This window comes from Strix aluco, chromosome 3 (assembly GCF_031877795.1).
Source record: "Strix aluco isolate bStrAlu1 chromosome 3, bStrAlu1.hap1, whole genome shotgun sequence".
NCBI lineage: Eukaryota > Metazoa > Chordata > Aves > Strigiformes > Strigidae > Strix > Strix aluco.
Genome location: NC_133933.1, coordinates 10,940,271 through 10,958,842, shown reverse-complemented (window position 1 = coordinate 10,958,842; position 18,572 = coordinate 10,940,271). Strand labels below are relative to the sequence as shown.

The 18,572-nt window shown below is 41.7% G+C and overlaps 1 protein-coding gene across 11 annotated transcripts in view; it reads left to right on the top strand.

Moving 5' to 3' along the window:
* COMMD1 (copper metabolism domain containing 1) overlaps nt 1-18,572 on the top strand; it is an 80,018-nt gene that overhangs the window by 59,864 nt on the left and 1,582 nt on the right. For 2 of the 11 annotated variants that reach the window (XM_074817323.1, XM_074817324.1), the window contains one exon: nt 14,377-16,293. The exons of 7 other annotated variants lie outside the window; for them this stretch is intronic. In XM_074817323.1, the coding sequence (XP_074673424.1) occupies nt 14,377-14,669 (293 nt within the window). In that variant the 3' untranslated portion in view covers nt 14,670-16,293. Of the gene's footprint in view, nt 1-73; nt 16,294-18,572 lie in introns of those variants that run through there. 2 more of the 11 variants (XR_012622357.1, XM_074817325.1) reach the window with 2 other exon arrangements.

The following is an 18,572-nucleotide window of genomic DNA, read 5'->3' as shown; positions in this document are numbered from 1 at the left end:
TGGCTTTGTTAAAAGTTATAGTGGAAGTTACTTTTTTGGAAGTTATTCTTTTGTTATTACTTTTTTGGTGCAGAAGATGCTCATACTGCCCAGTGTCCTCCCCTGCTCTGCTGCCACAACAACAACAAAAAACCCAAACAAAAACCTATCTCTGCCACTGCATTGGTTTGAAAGGAGAAGCTGAGGTCTGTAATGTCAAGATAAGGTATTTTATCAGCATTTAATTACAGCCCTTTGTTAAACGGGTGCATACGGAAGTAGCACAAACCCATTAAATGGTAATGCTGAGTTCTCATCAAGAACTTGTTTATTGGAGAATCAATTGAAGGAGGTCAAAAATGCCATTTTCACTCCCTGGTTATTTTAGGAGTTCTATAGCACGAACACCCTTTTTATAACCTAGGCTGATATTTTAGAAAATATCACTGTAGTAAAATTTTCTTTACATGTCTACAAATTGTTTCCAAAACTGTTAATTGGGCTTGCGGGGAAAAAGGCCAGTCCAAATGTAAAGCTGCTTCCCAGCATACTTCATCTCAGGATAATCCTTTTATCCAAGGAAATTAAGGTGCATTTTATAACATCTGGTGGTACGTTACCAAGCCTACAGTGGAGCAGAATAATGCAATAAGCTCAGCACACCACCGTGTCCATTTTTCGTAGAACTTTTTAGCTATTTATCAAACTTGGTTTTCAGTTTATGAGTAAATCTAGTCCTCCTGAAAATGAAACACCGCTTCTGGCTTTGCATCAAGCATAATGCAGGCAAACTCATGCCGGAGTTCACCGCGCAGCCCCGCCAACGCACCTCTCTCTTATTCTGCGGCGCCGCTGATGCATTGGCCTGCGCTCTTCCTGCAAACAGCTTGGCAGACCCCGAGAAATTAATCGCTATGGTTCTGGGGTAGGTACAAACCACAGCTAACATGAGTTGAACCCAGCTTTGCTAATTAATATAGCCAAGATGAATTTTTTTTTAAATCTCTGAAGGGAAGGCAGAATGACGCTTCAGAGAAGGAGTCGTTTGGATTTTGTAAACCTCTCTGAGCTCTGTGTGTGCTGTAAAGGCTTGCAAAAGAAGGGGAAGGCAGGGGTGCAAGTGTTGGATGGTCAGTGAAAATCCCTGTTCAGCATTCAGCAGCAGTTCAGATAAAAGCAAGCTTAAAGAATGGGAGGAAATAAACCTGAAAATTTAGTTATTTACTGCTGCTGCGAAATCTGTGTTAGCTCTTGTCTCCTAACCTTGAAGAAAGACATAATAGACATAGAAAGGTATAACAGACATTAGCAGGGTGAGGAGAGACATGAAAATCCTGTGAGCAGGGAGGGGAGGCAGACATTCCCTGTTCTCATTGCCATTCTTTATATGCAGGCCCCTTTTCACCCTACTACCCACCAAAATAGTCCAAATCTCACAATCTCCACTACCTCCCACCTCTTTGGTAGGACAGTAAGCAGGGGAATTTAAAAGCAAGATACTTAAACCAGAAACAAGTATTTTTATTACTATGATGCAGTTATTCCTGCCTTTGTTGGTATCTTTTGGTGAAGAGTGCAGCAGAAAGATCAGCCATCAGTACAAATCCCTAGGCTTGCAAGTGTTAAAAAGGTGTAGTGCTTTGATGTTCGAAAGGAAAAGAAACACGTGCATTTTAAGGACACAGGCCCACTCACAAATTTTATTATACTTCCACTTTAGGACAGCTGTCTAAAACTAGGCTACAGCATTCGTTATTGCATGTCCTCCTCCTGTTCCCTGCTTCCTCAAGGAAGGGGTGGCTTTGAGTTTTACAGTGCTGCTCTCCCTCTCCCTGCCTTAAACCACAGCACAGTCAATTTTTCTTTTATCTGAGAGCTGCTACATGACTCGGTTCTTCTTCCATTCAAGAGCTGCAGTGAGAAGACATGGGGTGGTGAGACTGCGCAAGTTGCCAGGCCATGGCAAGCATGAGGTCCACCAGGCAGGGTCCTTGGTGCTTAAGCTTTTCTCCCAGGAGGACACATTTAGTCTGATTGCAGGAGCGGGGAGGAGGTGGAACGTGTCCTGTTTCTCACATTCCTAAAGCAAGAGCGATGACCTTACATCTGCCAAGGGGCACTGGTCACAAAGCTTACATTTTGTTGATGCAGGAGAACGGGGCTGTGGTGTTACAGATTTACTACCAATGAAAAATCTGTCCATTCTGCTGAATGCTGATGTCCAAACTGTGGATGCAGACTGAAAAAGAAGGTTGCTGCTGTGGAGAAAAAAAAAAAAGAGACTTCTCCTCTGCTTCAAAGACACAGAAAGCTAAATGAGCTATTCACATCATCTCCATTTTCCTCAGGAGAAGTGGTTAAGTTCCTTTATATTTCATTGCCCTCTCCTCCCCTTGTTCATGGGAAGAAAGAGATAACCAATTAAGTATCTGATGTGGAGGAGCTGCAGCCTTTCTTTGTGCAGAGGTATCTCCGATTCTCACATGCTTATTTTCATATTCAGTTTTCATATGCCAGGCGGATCACTTATTAATTGTTAAATGACTGCTCTGCAATTCAGTTATGGAAATGATTTCTACTTCAGTACCACTTGCCCTTGAATTGAGAACAAGAGGTCAACCAAAATTAGATAACTTTTCTTTGAATCTTTTATCTTTCCGAAAAAAGATACAGTTCAACATGATGCCTGTCAAGAAGACTATGAAGTGCTGTGCGTTAAAACAGTCTTCATAGCAGGGCTGTTTTGGGGATCATGTTGGGAACTGCTGTCCTGACCTTCCTCATTAGACTTTTAAATGAATGAATCCAGGTATGGTGCACTGACTGTAATGCAGAGTTTATATTCTGTTGCCTGTATTCATTTCTAGGGTGAATTTTGAAATTGCATCTTGAATAAAACAAAGTTGTAATATTAGCTGAGGCAAAGAGAACTGTGTGGGCAGAGCCTACAGCCCCTTGACTTCAGTGGGATTCTGCACAGACATAAGTGTCCTCCCACGTTAATCTCTTTGCAGGATTGCACCTACAGGTTCAGCTTTTATTGTGAGCCTTTGCTTCTCCTCTTACACAAGGAGAGAGGCTGGGAAAAAAAAAAAGTTATGTATCATGCAGCAAATATTAGCAAGGACATATTCTGTGCTTAAAAAAAAAAAAAAGAGGCAAAGGAAAATGCAAATCTGTAGCTTCTCTATATTTTTTCAGCAGAGAGCTATATTCCTCTGGTGTCTCCCTGTCGGCACGTAACGCTGATATTTTAGTGCATTTGATCCAAAGGTCACTGAAGTCAGTGCAGAGATGCCCACTATCTGTAGTGGGCTTTGCACCACACTCAGCAAGAGCTGCTGTTTTGCTGAGCCTGTCCCGAGGCTTTGGAACAGCAATAGCAGCAGTGTTGGAGGGGCTATAAAACAGGCTGGACTGCGAATACGTGGCTGCCCTCCTTTCTGCAGGAGGTTTCTCACAGTAAACTGAAAGACAGCAGTTTGCATTCTAAAAGAAATGAGAAAAAAATACCAAAAATTAAGTAAAACTTTTCGTTTTCCAGCTTGACTTTTTTCCCCTTGTAAATTCATACATTCAAATTACTAAAAAGAAAAAAGTATAGTTATTTTGGTCCTGCTGAGAATATGTGTTTGCAATGGCAACGTAACCCTGAGTAGTCCCTTTTGTCCCCATAAATTCTATTTTCAGATCAACGGAAAGGGTATAGATAAATGCCACAAAACCAGCAAAAAAAAGCCTGTTTGTCCTGACCACTTTGTCTTGTTATATATTTTAAGAAGGAAAACCCAGCTGAATATGTGCTGAACTGCAGGCATATTTTCAAGCTTTTGGTACGCTGTTTTCGTATTTTTAGATGAGCCCTTCTGCCCAAATGAGAGTAACTTTTCACTCTCCATTTAGAGGCATACTCGTGTGTAATTCAGGATCTGTGTGATGCACCAGTGTGTCGGGGACAGAGGGTTAATGTTTTTGTAACAAGATGGGGATGCTGCTGGTGGTGTGTGTGCCTCTGAGGATTTGTTTTGCCAGGCTTTGTGCTCTTCCTTCTCTAGCTGGTAAAATACCCTGGAGCAAATGTATGCCTGGCATCACTGTGATGCTATAAACACACCCGGGATAGATGTGCATAAACAGATGCCCTTGAAAAATTGCTGTATGAAAAATTCCATTTTGTGGGCACAAACACATTTTCTGTAGCCAGGGCCTGCTGATCTAAGAGCTTAGGTACAAGAATATAGGGACTTTCTGAATATGGGATTTTTTGAGGGCAATGCCTGTCACTGTTCAGAGACGCAAACCAGCAGAGGATTTGCATGGCCTTTACTAACCACTTGCAGAACTTGCAGCAACCAAAATAAACACCGTTGTACTTTTTGTTCAGCTCTGCGTGTTGAAGTATTTCAACAACATGCCCTGTACTCCCCTCTTCTGCTCCTCCTGTTTCAGACAATCCAGGTGCCTTTTAGACCACAGGGCAAGTTTGCAGAAAGGAGCAGAAAAGAAGGTTTTAAACACATCTTATTCCAAAATGCTGATTCAGACTAATTTTAATCTTCGGTCTCTTCTTTGACCAAACCAGGTATGGTCTTGGCTGAAGACAGATTGAAGTTGAAAAGCCAAGATCTGGCCATTGCCGTCAACAGGAGCCAGCATTGCCTACTGTCATGTAAAATAAAAGCACTTGAACTGTCTTAGGGTATTAATTTCCACTCAGCTTTTATATTTGGCATAATACTTTTAAGCAGAATATTAATGGACACTTGAATCCTTTATATAACAGATAAACTAAAACATTAAAGAGCTGCGAGGGAGCAAGAGAGATCTGTTTTGGGGATGATAACCAAGTTATTAAGCCTGCAAGCTGATAGTGCTCTCAGCCAGAATATGCCAGGATCCCAAGTCATGCAGCCTCCTAAAGGTCAGGTATTCTCTGCTCAGGTTTTGACTGTGAGATTATTTTTAAATTCAGATTACTTAAACTGTGTCCGTGTAGTTGGTATAAAAGTAATTCTTAACCCCACAGCTCATTCCTGTTTTCCTGTCATTAAATATTGCAGTAACAGAGAGGAACGTGGTTGACACTGATTTGATTAAATAAACAATTAAAAGCACAGAAATTTCCTTATATAGTTAAGAGTTAACTAAATGCACAGTCTGCAAACTCCAGTCTTGGCCATACCCTGTAACAAAAACGTGCCCCAGTGGCATAGAGGGTTTGATGTTATAAAATGGTACTTTCCAATACATTTAACAAAATGGTAAATAATATCAAAAAGTAGTTGGAACTTGATTCTGAAAAGGGTTTTTTTATGATGCTGAATGATGCTTGATTTTAATTTTTTTGCAATGTTGAATGACCCCTGTGTTAGATAATAGGGAGTTTAAAATGTAATAAATATGAATTCCAGGTCGGATTAATATTCTCACTAGAGAAGCTGAATTTATGGTAAAAGCAGAAGATCCTTCCAGTAAGGGCTCTCTTAGACCAATTCTATACTGCAATTAAGTGTTACAAGACTGAAAAAACAGAGACTAGCCTAGGTATTCGGAGATTAAACATGTATAGAGAAAGCTGTGGACTGATATTTCAGCTCTCTGAGCAGGCTTAAAAACACAAACCATACAAAATATAGCGCTAGAAAACAAGTACAGCTGTCAAACAAGATAGAAATAGAAAAATGCAGATCAGCACAGGAAGGCAATGCTCATAAGTGAGGAAGGACATTTACCCTTTGAGGTGCCCGGCAGGGGACTTTCAGAGGAAAGTACATCACCTTGCAGTGGTTCCACTGAGAGACTCTTTGCTAGTTAAGGGCTGACACAGCAGAGCTCGAATAAATGATGATGGAACTTTCTAGTCTCTGGTGCCTTTGTGAACACCAGCAGTGGAAGGACTACCAGTGGTGAGGGAGCTGACATGAGCTGGAGAAAAATGTGATTAAGAAGTAAGATGAGAAGAACCTATAGTGCATTTCCTTTAGTTTTTAAATGCATGTGGTGATTCAAATTTCACAGTGATAGAAAGGTAATTTAATTATTTTTTTTAATGCCATCTTTATATGCTTCTCTGTACAGTTTGGTGAAACTTGCAGGTATCACTGTATTTTTTTTTTCTTCTAAAACCTCTTAAGCCCTGCCAGATATCCAAAGGTATGCACTAGGGCATTCACATGGAGAAAGATACATACAAATGTTAAACATAGTATTTCAGCCTCTGTTTCCCTAATATCGCATCCTGTGACAGACACTGGAATTGCATTTGTTCTAAAGGAGGAAAAATAATATGAAACTTTCAGTCTAATTTACACTTTTAGGGTGATTGGGAACTGGCAACCATGTTTGTTACAGAATTAACGTGATTCCAGATAAAGCTTTTACGTACCATCTCCCAAACAGGGGTTAGACCAGTGATGACCGGTCAATGAGGGTAGATTCAGACTATATATAAGGAAGAAATTTTTTACGATGAGTGAGATGAGACACTGGAACAGGTGTCCCAGAGAGGTGGTAGATGCCCCATCCCTGGAAACATTCAAGGTCAGGCTGAACAGGGATCTGAGCAACCTGATCTAGTTGAAGATGTCCCTGCTCATTGCAGGGATTTGGACTAGATGACCTTTAAAGGTCCCTTCCAACCCAAACTATTCTGTGATTCTATGATTTCCAAAAATTGACCACAAGCCCCTAAATAAATTCTCCCTAAATTCTTCCTTAATAAGCCTTGACCTTGAAGAGTCCTGACTCTCTAGACTTGTATTGCCTCTTCCTTCTTGTTGTAAGGAGGAAATGGCCACGTCTGTAGGACAGGCTTTCTCCCTAACACGCACACAAAGTGATACAAATCTCTGCAACCCATCTGCACGGAGGTCTTTTAAGCTTGCCTAACGGAAACAGAGTTTGTGCAAAGAATAGTTAGAAAGCAGATGCATTTCCTAGGTGGTGATTTTAACTCTCTGCTTGTTTACATCTTCTTCTACATAACAACTGGGCTCAAGACCTAACCAGAGTTGCATACCAGCGTCATCAAGAAAGTGTCAGTGGACTAAGCAGTTGAAGTGATCTATTTTGCACTCTGTTACACCTATTTACTTCAAGCCGGTCAAGCAGCAGGAGAAAAATGCCCCTGTTAAAGATTAAACAAACCATGCTCCTTGTTTTAGGGTTTGAAAGAAATCTGGAGCTCAGCTGTGCTTTCAAAGATGCTGCAATTCAACTGAAAACAGTCTTGATGTGCTTTCTGTGTCAAAATAGTATCTGTTGGGGCATAGAGGAATTGGGGGTGGTTCTTTTTGCATTATTTTTTAAAAATTAGTTTAGACACAGAGATGTCTCACTTTTCATTCCTGCACCAGGATTTAAATTGTAAGACTTTGTTCTCTTGCCGCAACCCTATTCCTATCTAAAGAAGGCAACAGTGATGACAATGCTATTAGTTAGGATTACCCAATCCTATATTCAGTGGCTTTGCTTTGACCAACTTACATGGTCAGTATTTGTTATGCCAGGCTGAATCCTTCCCCAAACTGGTTTGTCAGTCTCCAAGATCAAGAATAGGATAAGAAAATGTTCTGAGGGTTTCTCCTTAAGCATCTTGTCATATAGGAAGTGCCATAATGCCTTTGGGGGAGAAAAAACTTGGAAAGAGTAGGCTCAAGGTTTACAGCAAGGTCAGGAAGGTGCCTCTTGGTGCCCTTATGAAAAAAAAAAAAAAGCCTTAAAAAATTTAGAAGCCTCTGAAAATCTTATTTGTGCATCCTTGATAGAGATTTTGTCCAGCAGCTCAATTCCTAGAGGTTTTTGCCTGAATGGAGCACATTCCAGAATGCAAATGCAGCCTCCGGATGCTCTGGACGCTGCTGTAGGTACCTGGCTCTGGGTTCAAGCTGATGAACAGGCTACCCAAGGGTAGGACACAGGGTGTTGCCAGAAGGTAAGAGACAACCTCATATGTAAGACAGTGAAACGTGACCTCCCAGCTTATTCCAGTCTGCAAAGCCCTGGTGTGAGGCTTGGTGAAGCTGGCCACAGCTGCGCGTTTCAGAGTCGTTTCCCAATACGATGTTCCCCATGTTCTGGGTGCCCGAGGCAGATGCAGGTAAACAGAACAGAGCCATATGCTTACAACCACAGGTGGTTGGAGCTGTGTTGAGAGGTATGAAGCACTATTAAAAACCATTTCAGGTTTCTGAAGAATGGGGTAGATATCTCAAACTGTGGATACACCAGAGGGATTGGAGGTTCTGCATCTCTTTGCCTGTTTACCAGGTGCTGAAGAGACACCGGTGCAGCTTCATGGGGATGATTGACTTTGCAGCCTTAACATTCATGCTTAGTATTGACATGTGGGTCTTGGGAGGACAAACCAGGCTATTTTTAAACAATTATTATTAGTGTGTTTCAGTCACTCCACATTTATGAAGCTAGTTGACTACGGGGTTGGAGAAATCGCTGGGAATTCCTTATCAAACTCACAGTTTTATAATTAGTGACTTGATCTGTGAACAGACAGGAAGCCACAGTACTATGTGCGTGATATACATTTCAACATATGCTGCTCTTCAGTGAGGGAGAGCCATAAAGGGTTTTCCACTCTTGCTAACCTCCCGTGATGGCCAATGACTGCAGCAGATTTGGAAAGAGATTTTATGGGGTAACTTGAGTCTCACCTACTTGAAGATGTTGTAAAAGGGTGTTGGAGGAACCAGGTAAGCAAGTTGAGCGAGTGGCAATCAATCAGATAAGCCCACATAAAAAGTTACAGGTATAATCTTGCAAAGAGTCATCGGTAGACGAGAATGAAATTTGCATTTTGTCAACATAACCAGGTCTGTCTGTTCTGAATTGTGTTGGTACAGCAGAACTGTGGCTTTTATAACATTTCCTTTCTGGCCACAGCAAGTTGCCATATGAAGTGGCTCAGCGTTCGGGGTATTTGAATGTGTTTTGCCCTCATACAGGAGAGACATTCATGGTGTTTTCTCCAAAACAGCTGAGGGTTTGGACTAATCGACATCCATAATGAATGAGCAGTGTCCTAGCAGCATCTGGAACACAGCAGTTATGACAGAGCACTCTTTCAATAATGAAAAGAAATAGGAGAACACTAATCGCAAATGCAGGGTAATCACCATTTGTTCATTGTCAGCCTCTGTATTTACGCATTGTAGTATACTATTTTTAAGTGGAAGCGTGGATGAGTAACCCCTGTAATACAGAGTTTGTGTAGGGGGAGCACACAGGGCAGGATGCTGCTCTCCAAGTGGGATATGGGGAATACATAAGGTTAAAGCTGTTCAGAAAAAGGAAACAGGTACAAATCAAAGTGATTTTTTTTTAAAAAAAAAAAAAAAGGAAGGTGGAAGGCTTACAGAAACCAGTGCATGTTAGTGTCACCAGTTTGAAAACAGCATAGCCATATAGAAAGTATATAAAGCTTGCATAATAGTGTTAAGCTGTCTTTTTTTCTTGTTAATTCTTTTTCTGTGTTATTCTTGTTAATTCTTTGATGCGAAACATATGAGAACTAAAGTGTACGCTTCCTTCTAATTAGTTAAACTGATTAAAATATGGTTTGGGGTTTTTTTCCTGTAACACTTTCAGAAAAGAAACCTGTGCTTCCAAAAGACACGAAGACAAGCAGGTTAAAGCATGTGCATCTCTGCATCTGCAAATAGTCATTTTTCATGTAAGGTATAAAATACTAGGTAGGCTGTTTTCACTAGGTTGATAACGTAAAAGCAATGACATTATATTTGCTGTGCAGTATCAGAGACCTAGTCTTATGCTTCTGGAATTATTCCAATTTCTTACAATCCTTTATATTTAATCTGTGGTATTACAGGCTTGATGTTACATTAAAAGTATTAAAAAATCTGCAAGTGGGTTAACTTTTTTTTTCTATGGGGATGTAATAATCATTCGCTTAAGAGATTCTTGCTTCATGTAATACCAAAATAATGGAGAAGTATTAGAAGGCACTTTCAGTTACAAATATTTGTGCTTTATTTAATACAGTATTATGCAAATGAATTGCACTTTACCTTCGAGTTTTTGAAGGCCGTGATTTGTTGCAAAAATAGCTCTGAATTGAATTAAAAATAATGACTTTAGTATTGTCAGAAATGTGGCCATATGAAATCAGTGGATTGCCATCCATTCCAATTTTTCTGGAATTATCTAGACTTTACTGTCATTATCTTACGCCCCACTGTATCTTGCAGAATATTAATGAATCTAAAAATAACTTCTGAAGTTTGCAGTGGGATCATGATTGATGCAATGTGATAAAAGATTCGATGCAGCATCTCATACTTCTGCTGCCCTGCGTTGGGTTGTGTCAGCCTGGGTTCTTTTTATCTTTTTACCACTTATCAGGTGTTCCTAAGCTGAGAATCCAAGCAGCAAAAATAAATCACTCTCATAAACATCTGACATGAAATATTTCCATTTAGCGTGAATCAGCCAGTTCAATGTGGTATTACCCTGATTTTTGAAAAAGAAAAAAAGCTCAAATGCACTATTTTTCTTCTTTTTTTCAGTCCTTTTTTCCAACTTTCAAGAATATTGTCATGGTAATTTACACATTATCTTTTATCACTTTTTTTTTAGCATGAATTATTCAGGTCATTTCTGTCTTACTCTCCCCCCACTCCTGCTAGGAATGTCATTCCTAGGAGAAGCACACCTGGAGCAGCCAGGAAGCGCTCAGTGCTAGGAGGGATCTTCCACTTTGACAGTCTACAAGAAGATCAAGTGTAGAACATTGTGTATTTTGCCATTCCTGCAGCAGCTACCACAGATGTTTGTGTGTAAGAGGGATGTGGGACAGCGTTGCACATAAAGCCACGTGTAGCAGAACAAAATCCCCTACCTCTTAACCAGGCAGCCCCAGTGAGGCAGCTTTGAATTGTGTGCACCAGGTGTCAGGGAGAGGCCCTCCAAAGAAAGGTTTGGAAGCAAGTAATAATAATTATCCTGAGGTGGCTTTATCAGGGTTTATTTATCAGGGTTTATTTACTTTTTGCCATGAGACAGTACAATAGCAAATTCCCACAGTAATGAGTAAGTAAGAGTAGTCTATGATGAAGGGAGGCTTCTGCAATAGAGCTTGGGGCATCATTGCAAAAATGACTTTTAGATGTGCCTTTTCCAAGGAAAACGTGTCCTCATGCTGTTTTTAAAAAGTGTCTCATTTCCAGTTTGAAATTTGGGTTATGCTGGGATTTTTTTAAATTTCTCTTGTCTTCTTTGGGATGGGGGAGGGTGTTTGGAATTTTTTTCTTAATTAAGATTTGCATTTCTTTATCATGCAAGCCTCTAAGCAGGTCCAGCTAAACCTTGAAGTATTGTTTCTGTCCATGTCAGGGAAATAACTCTAACATGGAGCACGCTATTAATACCTCTGGCAGCGGCTGGGTCACTGGCATGACTGGGGCTGTTTGCCAGCTTCCTTTCAGCACTGGGGCCAGTGGGCTCTGCAGGCAGCTTGCCGTCGCTGCGATAGAGCTGCCTCCGCTACCCCTGCTCCCAGCAGCACTGATGTGTCAAGGAATGACCAAAGCCACCTTGTAATTTAAATCTATTGATTTAAAAACTAGCAAGTGACCCTGATGGAGCACTGTGTAAAACAGGTCTAGAAGACTTTGACTGGTTTGTATTTTTTTTACTTGCAAAATTCAGGTGCAGTTATTACTATCAGGTCTGCGCTAGCCCTCTGCCAGCTCTCTGCTCACTGGCTATTTCCAGACACTTTCTTTTTGACTGCAGTTATAACCTTTTAGTGATAAAGAAATTAAAAAAGGGATAACTGAGAACGTGCGATTCTTGTTTGTGAGAATGGGTAGCTGGATCATACCATCACAGGCAAAACCTGCTCTACTGCTGAACCCGCAAGGAGGAAAGTGCATCTGGAGGGAACGTTGGTACCTCCATAGGGATAGCAGGATGTAAAATGGGAGCTGGTGAGGTAGCTGGCCATAATTGATTTTCCTGATGAAATACAATTTATCACACTTGTGACACGGGGTATTACTTACAGGGTAGTCCCTGCAGGTGTTTTACTCAAATAGTATTTAAATGGAATTAGTAAATTTGGAAGTGGGAGAGTTGACATTTTCAGATAAACCAGAAGATTTTTTGGTAATCCTAACTCATGCTGCTGAAGCAGGTTATATCTAAGCCCATGCGTATGTTTCCTTTTACTCCAGATAAGCAACGTCTTTAAATGATAGGCTATGGATTCACTCTGAAATCAGTATTTTGTCTTTTCTGCTTAATTAATGCCTTGGAAACAAAGTGACATTTGTTTCTGCTTGTGGGTGTTTCTGGAGAAGATGAGTGTGCACTGAATTCCCAGGCACGTCTGCTATCGTGCTGGCTTGTGTGTGATGCAAGCTGACCTCAAGTTCAGGCTTGCCTGACGCCTTAGTGACCGGCTCCTTGTAACGAGCAGCTTTCTCCAGGATTGTTTTATTTACCCCTCATCGGCTTTTCTATTTGCAACCTAATTTGCATGTATTGTGAATTGTAAGATATGCATCTGGTGTTAATACATTGCTGATTCAACCCTGGCCCTGCTGCTCTGACGTAAGCAAAGCTCGCAATTTCTTTAGTGCACTTAGAATAAGTCAAAAGCAGTTTTTAGATACGTGTTTACAGAGATCATTCTGTGTGAAAGATTGGTTAGCTTGTAATGTATGTAGCTTTATATATCCTTGCATTCCTTCTGAATATATGACATATATTATTCAGACATACAAGTATGCCTGAAATCCTCCAAAGGCAGGTTGTCCTGTATCTCCTGGCCCACCACGGCTTCTGCAGAGAAGGCTGGGGCAGCTGTTCAGGTGGAAAACTAGACGTGGTTGTATTATGGTAGAATATGATATCGTTTTGGAGGTATTCCCTGCTGGTTTTACTATCCAAGCTAACATAAAATGCTGAGAGGTTTGACAATCATGACTGGAGTCTTTAACTACCAGTGATGCGCTTAATTACTTACATAATCTATACTTGCTGTTTTTCCTGGTTAACAGAGGAGGTAGGAGATTTGCTTGGCTGCAGAATATTCAGTGATCTGGAAGAAAAAATGACACGGAGTAGTAGAAACATTGTTATTTATTGCTTAGCCATGAGGAACTTAGAAGTTGTTAAAAAGCAGCAAAATCCATTTCTATAGGGAATGTTATGCCAGAAATTTCTTTGATTCACCCTTTCACACATCCAACTAAGTGAGGAAATAAATTCCTTTTTGTTTTAATCATGTATAACTGAATGGTTGGGCTTCAGTCCAGAAAAGAAGGCAACACTTCTGAACTCCACTACTTTTTTTAATAACTTTTATTGAAATTCTGGCTTCTGCAATTCTTTTAATTAAGAAAAAACCCTCCATAAGTAAAGCACTTTGCTTACCACAGTATCAAAAACTGTTAATAAGGATAACAAGGTTTCCTTGATAGCAAGCAAATACATAACCGCAGATGTAAAACTGTTTTATCAGCTAGTCCTTTCCAAAATCACTTAATGTTTTTGTTGACAAAAAAAATTGGGAACACCGAAAATCAATGTGGGTTCTTAATCACCGTGAAAGGTACCAGGATGTTTGAAGGCAAGTTGGGTTTCTGGTGATGTTACAGATTTGGTTTTTGCTTATGCAAGGGGCAGCTAAATCTTTAAAACATCCTAATGCAAAACCTAAGCCAGGAGAATAAAATATCTTCCAGAGCATTGAAATTACACTGAATCTCAGCCTCTGCAAAGCAAATGGCTGTGTTTCCTGTACCTAAGACCCAAGAAACCATGATACTCCCCCATTGTTATGGGAAGCAGCTGCCTCAGTACAGAAGTCCATGTCTGCACCTGTCTGTCTGTCTGTCTGTTTGCACACAGGCATCAGAAGCTGGTGCTTTTTCACCATGTCCCTGATGAGGGATAGTAGGGGGGACTGGATAATTCCTTTGCAAAGAGCCATTAATGATCTCAGGAGCACTGCACCAAGTTGAGAAGGCCTTTAGGCATGGGACGGGTGCATTGGCTGGTGGTTGCCCATCATGAGGTTTCTTCTTCACCCCCAGTCACTCAGCACAAGCTCCATGGGTCCCAGTTTGCGGCATCGCTGCTCTTCTACATCCACGTGATCTGAAGCAGTTCTCCTCCTGTGAGCCCTTCTCAGTAGTGACACCCATAGCCCAGTGGCCCCTGGGACCCCAAATCAAGCAGTTGTGAGTGGGCTTGTTCCCATAGGAAGTGGACCCTGCACTTGCTCCGGGCATATCTGAAATCCTTGGAGGTGAGGATGGGCACACAGCCTCACCTGTATTCTCTTTGTGTAGGGTTTCAAATACGAATATGAAATAGTATCTAACCAGACAAACCCTGCATTTCTCTGTGTCTCAGTTCCTTGCACACTGAGTGTGAAGGTGAAGTTGGCTTCCTCTCCCCTTGCACATGACACCTCTGCTGAACCATGGAGACCTGCTCTTCTGGTAGCCAGCCAACTCTCAGCTTGGCAGCACTTCTCTGATTTGATGGAAGAAAGCCCCCGGTCCCTTGAACCCACCTGGGTTGTTAAGGCTATCATCAACACCTTGACATCTTCAGTTGCTGAGCAATTTTTGTTTCCTACCCCTTGGTGGGGGGCTCTCCTTACTTCTCGCAAAGTTTTGTCTGAGGTGTTTCCACCTGAGTAGGCAAATATTTGCACGTAGCAACCTTCATTGTCCTTGGGCCAGTGAGTGTAAGCATGGCACCCCACTGATTGCATCTGTACCAGCATCTCCCTCGCAACCACAGTTTGCTAACATAGCTGACTTCCTAACTTCTGCTTCGGGAGATGCCCCACACCACCACCCCCGGCCTGTGGAACAAGATTTGTCAAGACACTTTGGGATCCAAAGTGAATTTACCACCAATTTACATTGCAGTCCTGCCAGTGACCAAGTTCCCTGAATGCTGAGTGTTTTAGGAGGTCTCTGAATCAAGTGGAAATGAATAGAATAAAATGATATGTGAATTCAGAGGTGTTTATTTTTGTTCTTCCAGTATAGTGGCTAGAACTTGAAAATGCTGGATGTATCAGAGTTGCTGGGAACCATTTCAAGTAGCTGGTCAAACTGATGCAATAGAGAACAATTGTAAAGTATTTTTTTAAGTTTGAATGTGTGAGGCTTGGTTTTCTAAAAATACATGATTTTTTAAGTGTAGTTACTGAGATACAGAGACTTGTGCTTCTCTTGGTCTCTCATATAAATATTTTTGCAGCTCTCTCTTGTTCCTGAAAAAGAAAAAAACCTAGAAGACCTAATTCATGGCTGGGGGAAGTTTATGTTTCTTGAATGTTTGTTTTGCAGCTCCTTTTTATAGCCCAGGCTCAGGAGCGAAATGGGAGGAGGGGTGGGAAAGCATGAGGGGAGAAAACCAAGATGGTCGCAGGACAGACGTCCATTCCCACACCTTTCAGAGAGCATTGCAGTTGGCTTTCCAACCTGAAGGTGAGGATGCACGTGCTATTCCCATTGCACACGCATATGCCCTAACAGCCCTGCTTATGCACATACATGCGCCTTTTTCCAAAGGACATGGCCACCTCCGTGAAGGGCTCATCTGAAGTCCAGATTTCAGGCTAGTAGGCAAGCGTGCCGTGCTTCAGGGTGTCGAGGCCCTGCTGCTCATGCTTCAGGTATGAAACACTCACCACAGGAGGTTCCCATCCAGTGAAGGGGCTCGTGGTGCCATCGTCGCATGTTTGGTGGCTTCAGATAAGTGAGTGTTTGGTAGCCTGTTGATGTTCTTGTTTGTTAGCTTCTGAGTTTATTTTTAATGAATGACTCATTCCATTTTGGGCTGGCTTAACCACAAGAGATCCAAGTGGGCTGGAAATTTCTATAACAATAGGAAGTATCAAAAGGGATGCCTTGTTTCTTGCTGAGAAGAAGCAGAGATGCCAAATTTGTCTTGCTCCTGGAGGACACCTTAGGGTGGTGATGGGAAGTTTTAGTTTCACAGCTTCATCTTCTTTTTTCTTCCTTTTTTCTGCTTCTTTGGGACTTTGTGGAGGACATAAACTAACGAAGTATTAAATAAAAGTTCTGAGCACCCTGATTTACAGCCCTCTCAGTCACATTTTAGGTTGGTCCACATAAGAGTGTGATAACTGTTTAGATACTGTCCAATCCACATAGGAAAGTTTTAGCTGCTTTATAAATAAAAGTATGCTTTGAGTTACACTTACACGTCTATAAAGTGTCATGAAGAGACTTAATGTAATCCAAGAGTGTCCTTTTGCTCAATTGACATTCCTTTTAACTGACAAAACCTGAAGGGGGGGTGGGGGGGGTGGAAAAGCCTCCTTATGCCTTAGGCTCATGCAAAAACATCTCCACTGGAGCTGGGAGCTTCAGTCTTCTCCTGTCAGCTCACACTCACCCTGTGATTAAGCCATAAAATCAGTTTATGCAGAGTTTAAAGGCTGCATGGGCGCACCCTGGCCTGGGGAAGTCTGTTGATGGGCTCCCATGACTTGAGGTGTGCAGTTGTGGCTGGAAAGCCACAGAAGTCAGGAGTTTGGCCTTGGAGTTCATCCTGTGGAGGACTATGACCCAGGGCTCCGTAGTGTGGTGCCGCCACTCATTCCCTAACAGGTCAAGATAGAAATCAGCCCGTGGCCATGGCACACGTGTTGAGGAAGGAGAGGTCAGGTTATGGAGAGAAGGGCTGTTTTCAGACGTTGTCTGTGAAACAAGACTTGTAACATGTTATAGATACTGGGATGATTTTAGGTTGGTGAGAAAAGCTTCTGCATTAGCTCTTCTGTGAAAGCGAGCTCAAAATTTTTTGCTGGTCAGGTCTGGCGAAAACAAGGATGCTAAAACTGGGGGGATTTAGCAGGGGGAGGTGAAGAGGGATTGGCTTTGCAGTCATGATTTGCAGCAGTTGCACCAGTTGGGCTGACACTGCCCGTTTCTGCTCACAGAATCACAGATCATCTAGGTTGGAAAGGACCTTGAAGATCATCTAGTCCAACCATTAACCTAGCACTGACGGATCCCAACTAAACCATATCCCCAAGCGCCATGTCAACCCGCCTCTTGAACACCTCCAAGGATGGGGACTCCACCACCTCCCTGGGCAGCCCATTCCAATGCCTAACAACTCGTTCTGTAAAGAAACACTTCCTAATATCTAGTCTAAACCTTCCTTGGCGCAATTTGAGACCATTCCCTCTTGTCCTGTCACTTATTCCTTGGTTAAAGAGGCTCATCCCCAGCTCTCTGCAACCTCCTTTCAGGTAGTTGTAGAGGGCGATGAGGTCTCCCCTCAGCCTCCTTTTCTCCAGACTAAACAACCCCAGTTCCCTCAGCTGCTCCTTGTACAACATGTGTTCATTTCAGGGGAGAGCGGTTTACTCCAGCAAGAGTCTGTGATCTGGTTTCAGCACGACGCTTCACAAAGCCTCAGGGGTTACCTACCGGATTACTTGAGATTTGACTTTTCCAGTGCCTCCCAATCAAGGAATGTATAGAGAGATATTTCAGGGTTTCATTCAGGCTTTCTTACGCAACCTCCTGCAAACACATCTTCTTCAGGCAGATCCAACCTCGATTTTTTTCAGTGCACTCCTAATCAGACAGGAAACTACAAGAAAGCCCACTGCCAAATGGAGTTAAGCTGTCAAATTCCTCACTAAACATTTTCTTTCTGCACAGTGACCAGCTGTAATTATGCTTTGCTGTAACTATGCTTGCAGAGATATTTTATACAATGTGTTTTCCATAAGATGTGTCAATAACCATTGTCAAGAACAAGAGAAATGGTGCAAGAGAGCCCTTGTTTCCAGGTCCTAGATTTCATATCTGTGTCATTACGGATCCTGAACGTTTAATGCGATTTTTGTGATGTTTTGGAATGTATTAGGTAATATTATAGACATGAACAATTAATTTTAAAAATAAACCAAATCAAAACACAACCTACAGTAATAGTTTCTAATAAGATGCTGTTTATGAGTATAATTGCTTGCTCAGGCAAAGACCTTTCCTAATAGTCCTCTGTATATTCTACATGGTAGATATTTAGTTACATATCTATTACTGAACTTTACTGATACATCATTCAATCATAGTTCTCCTTAATTCTACAAAACCTTTTCTAATCAGAAGCACCCACATACTAAAAACATAGCTTGATCTCTGCACCTTGGTCTGTTAGCTGATTTGGTCATTAGCAGATAATAAACATTTCACAAAGACTGACTCATCCTGTCTAGTGACTGTAAGTGACTTACCAGTGCCTGAGTACCAGCATCAGGCGAGAGACACCAATACTTAGTACACACTGCTCTCATTGTATGAGGTCTTCCTTCTTAGAAAGTTTCAAGTGTTAAGCTTTAAATCACCGTTTTGATTTCTGCCTTGACCTGGGGTGGTTCCCCATGTGACTGATGTCTGAGCAGGAGCTCCGGCATGACATTTCCATGCACTTCACATGCTCAGTTTCCTGATCGCTGACTTGTGGCTCCTCATTTCTTTCCCATTAGCATTATTCTGGCAGTGCCTTTTGTGGTAATTGCACATAAAATGATCCCTTTACTGCCT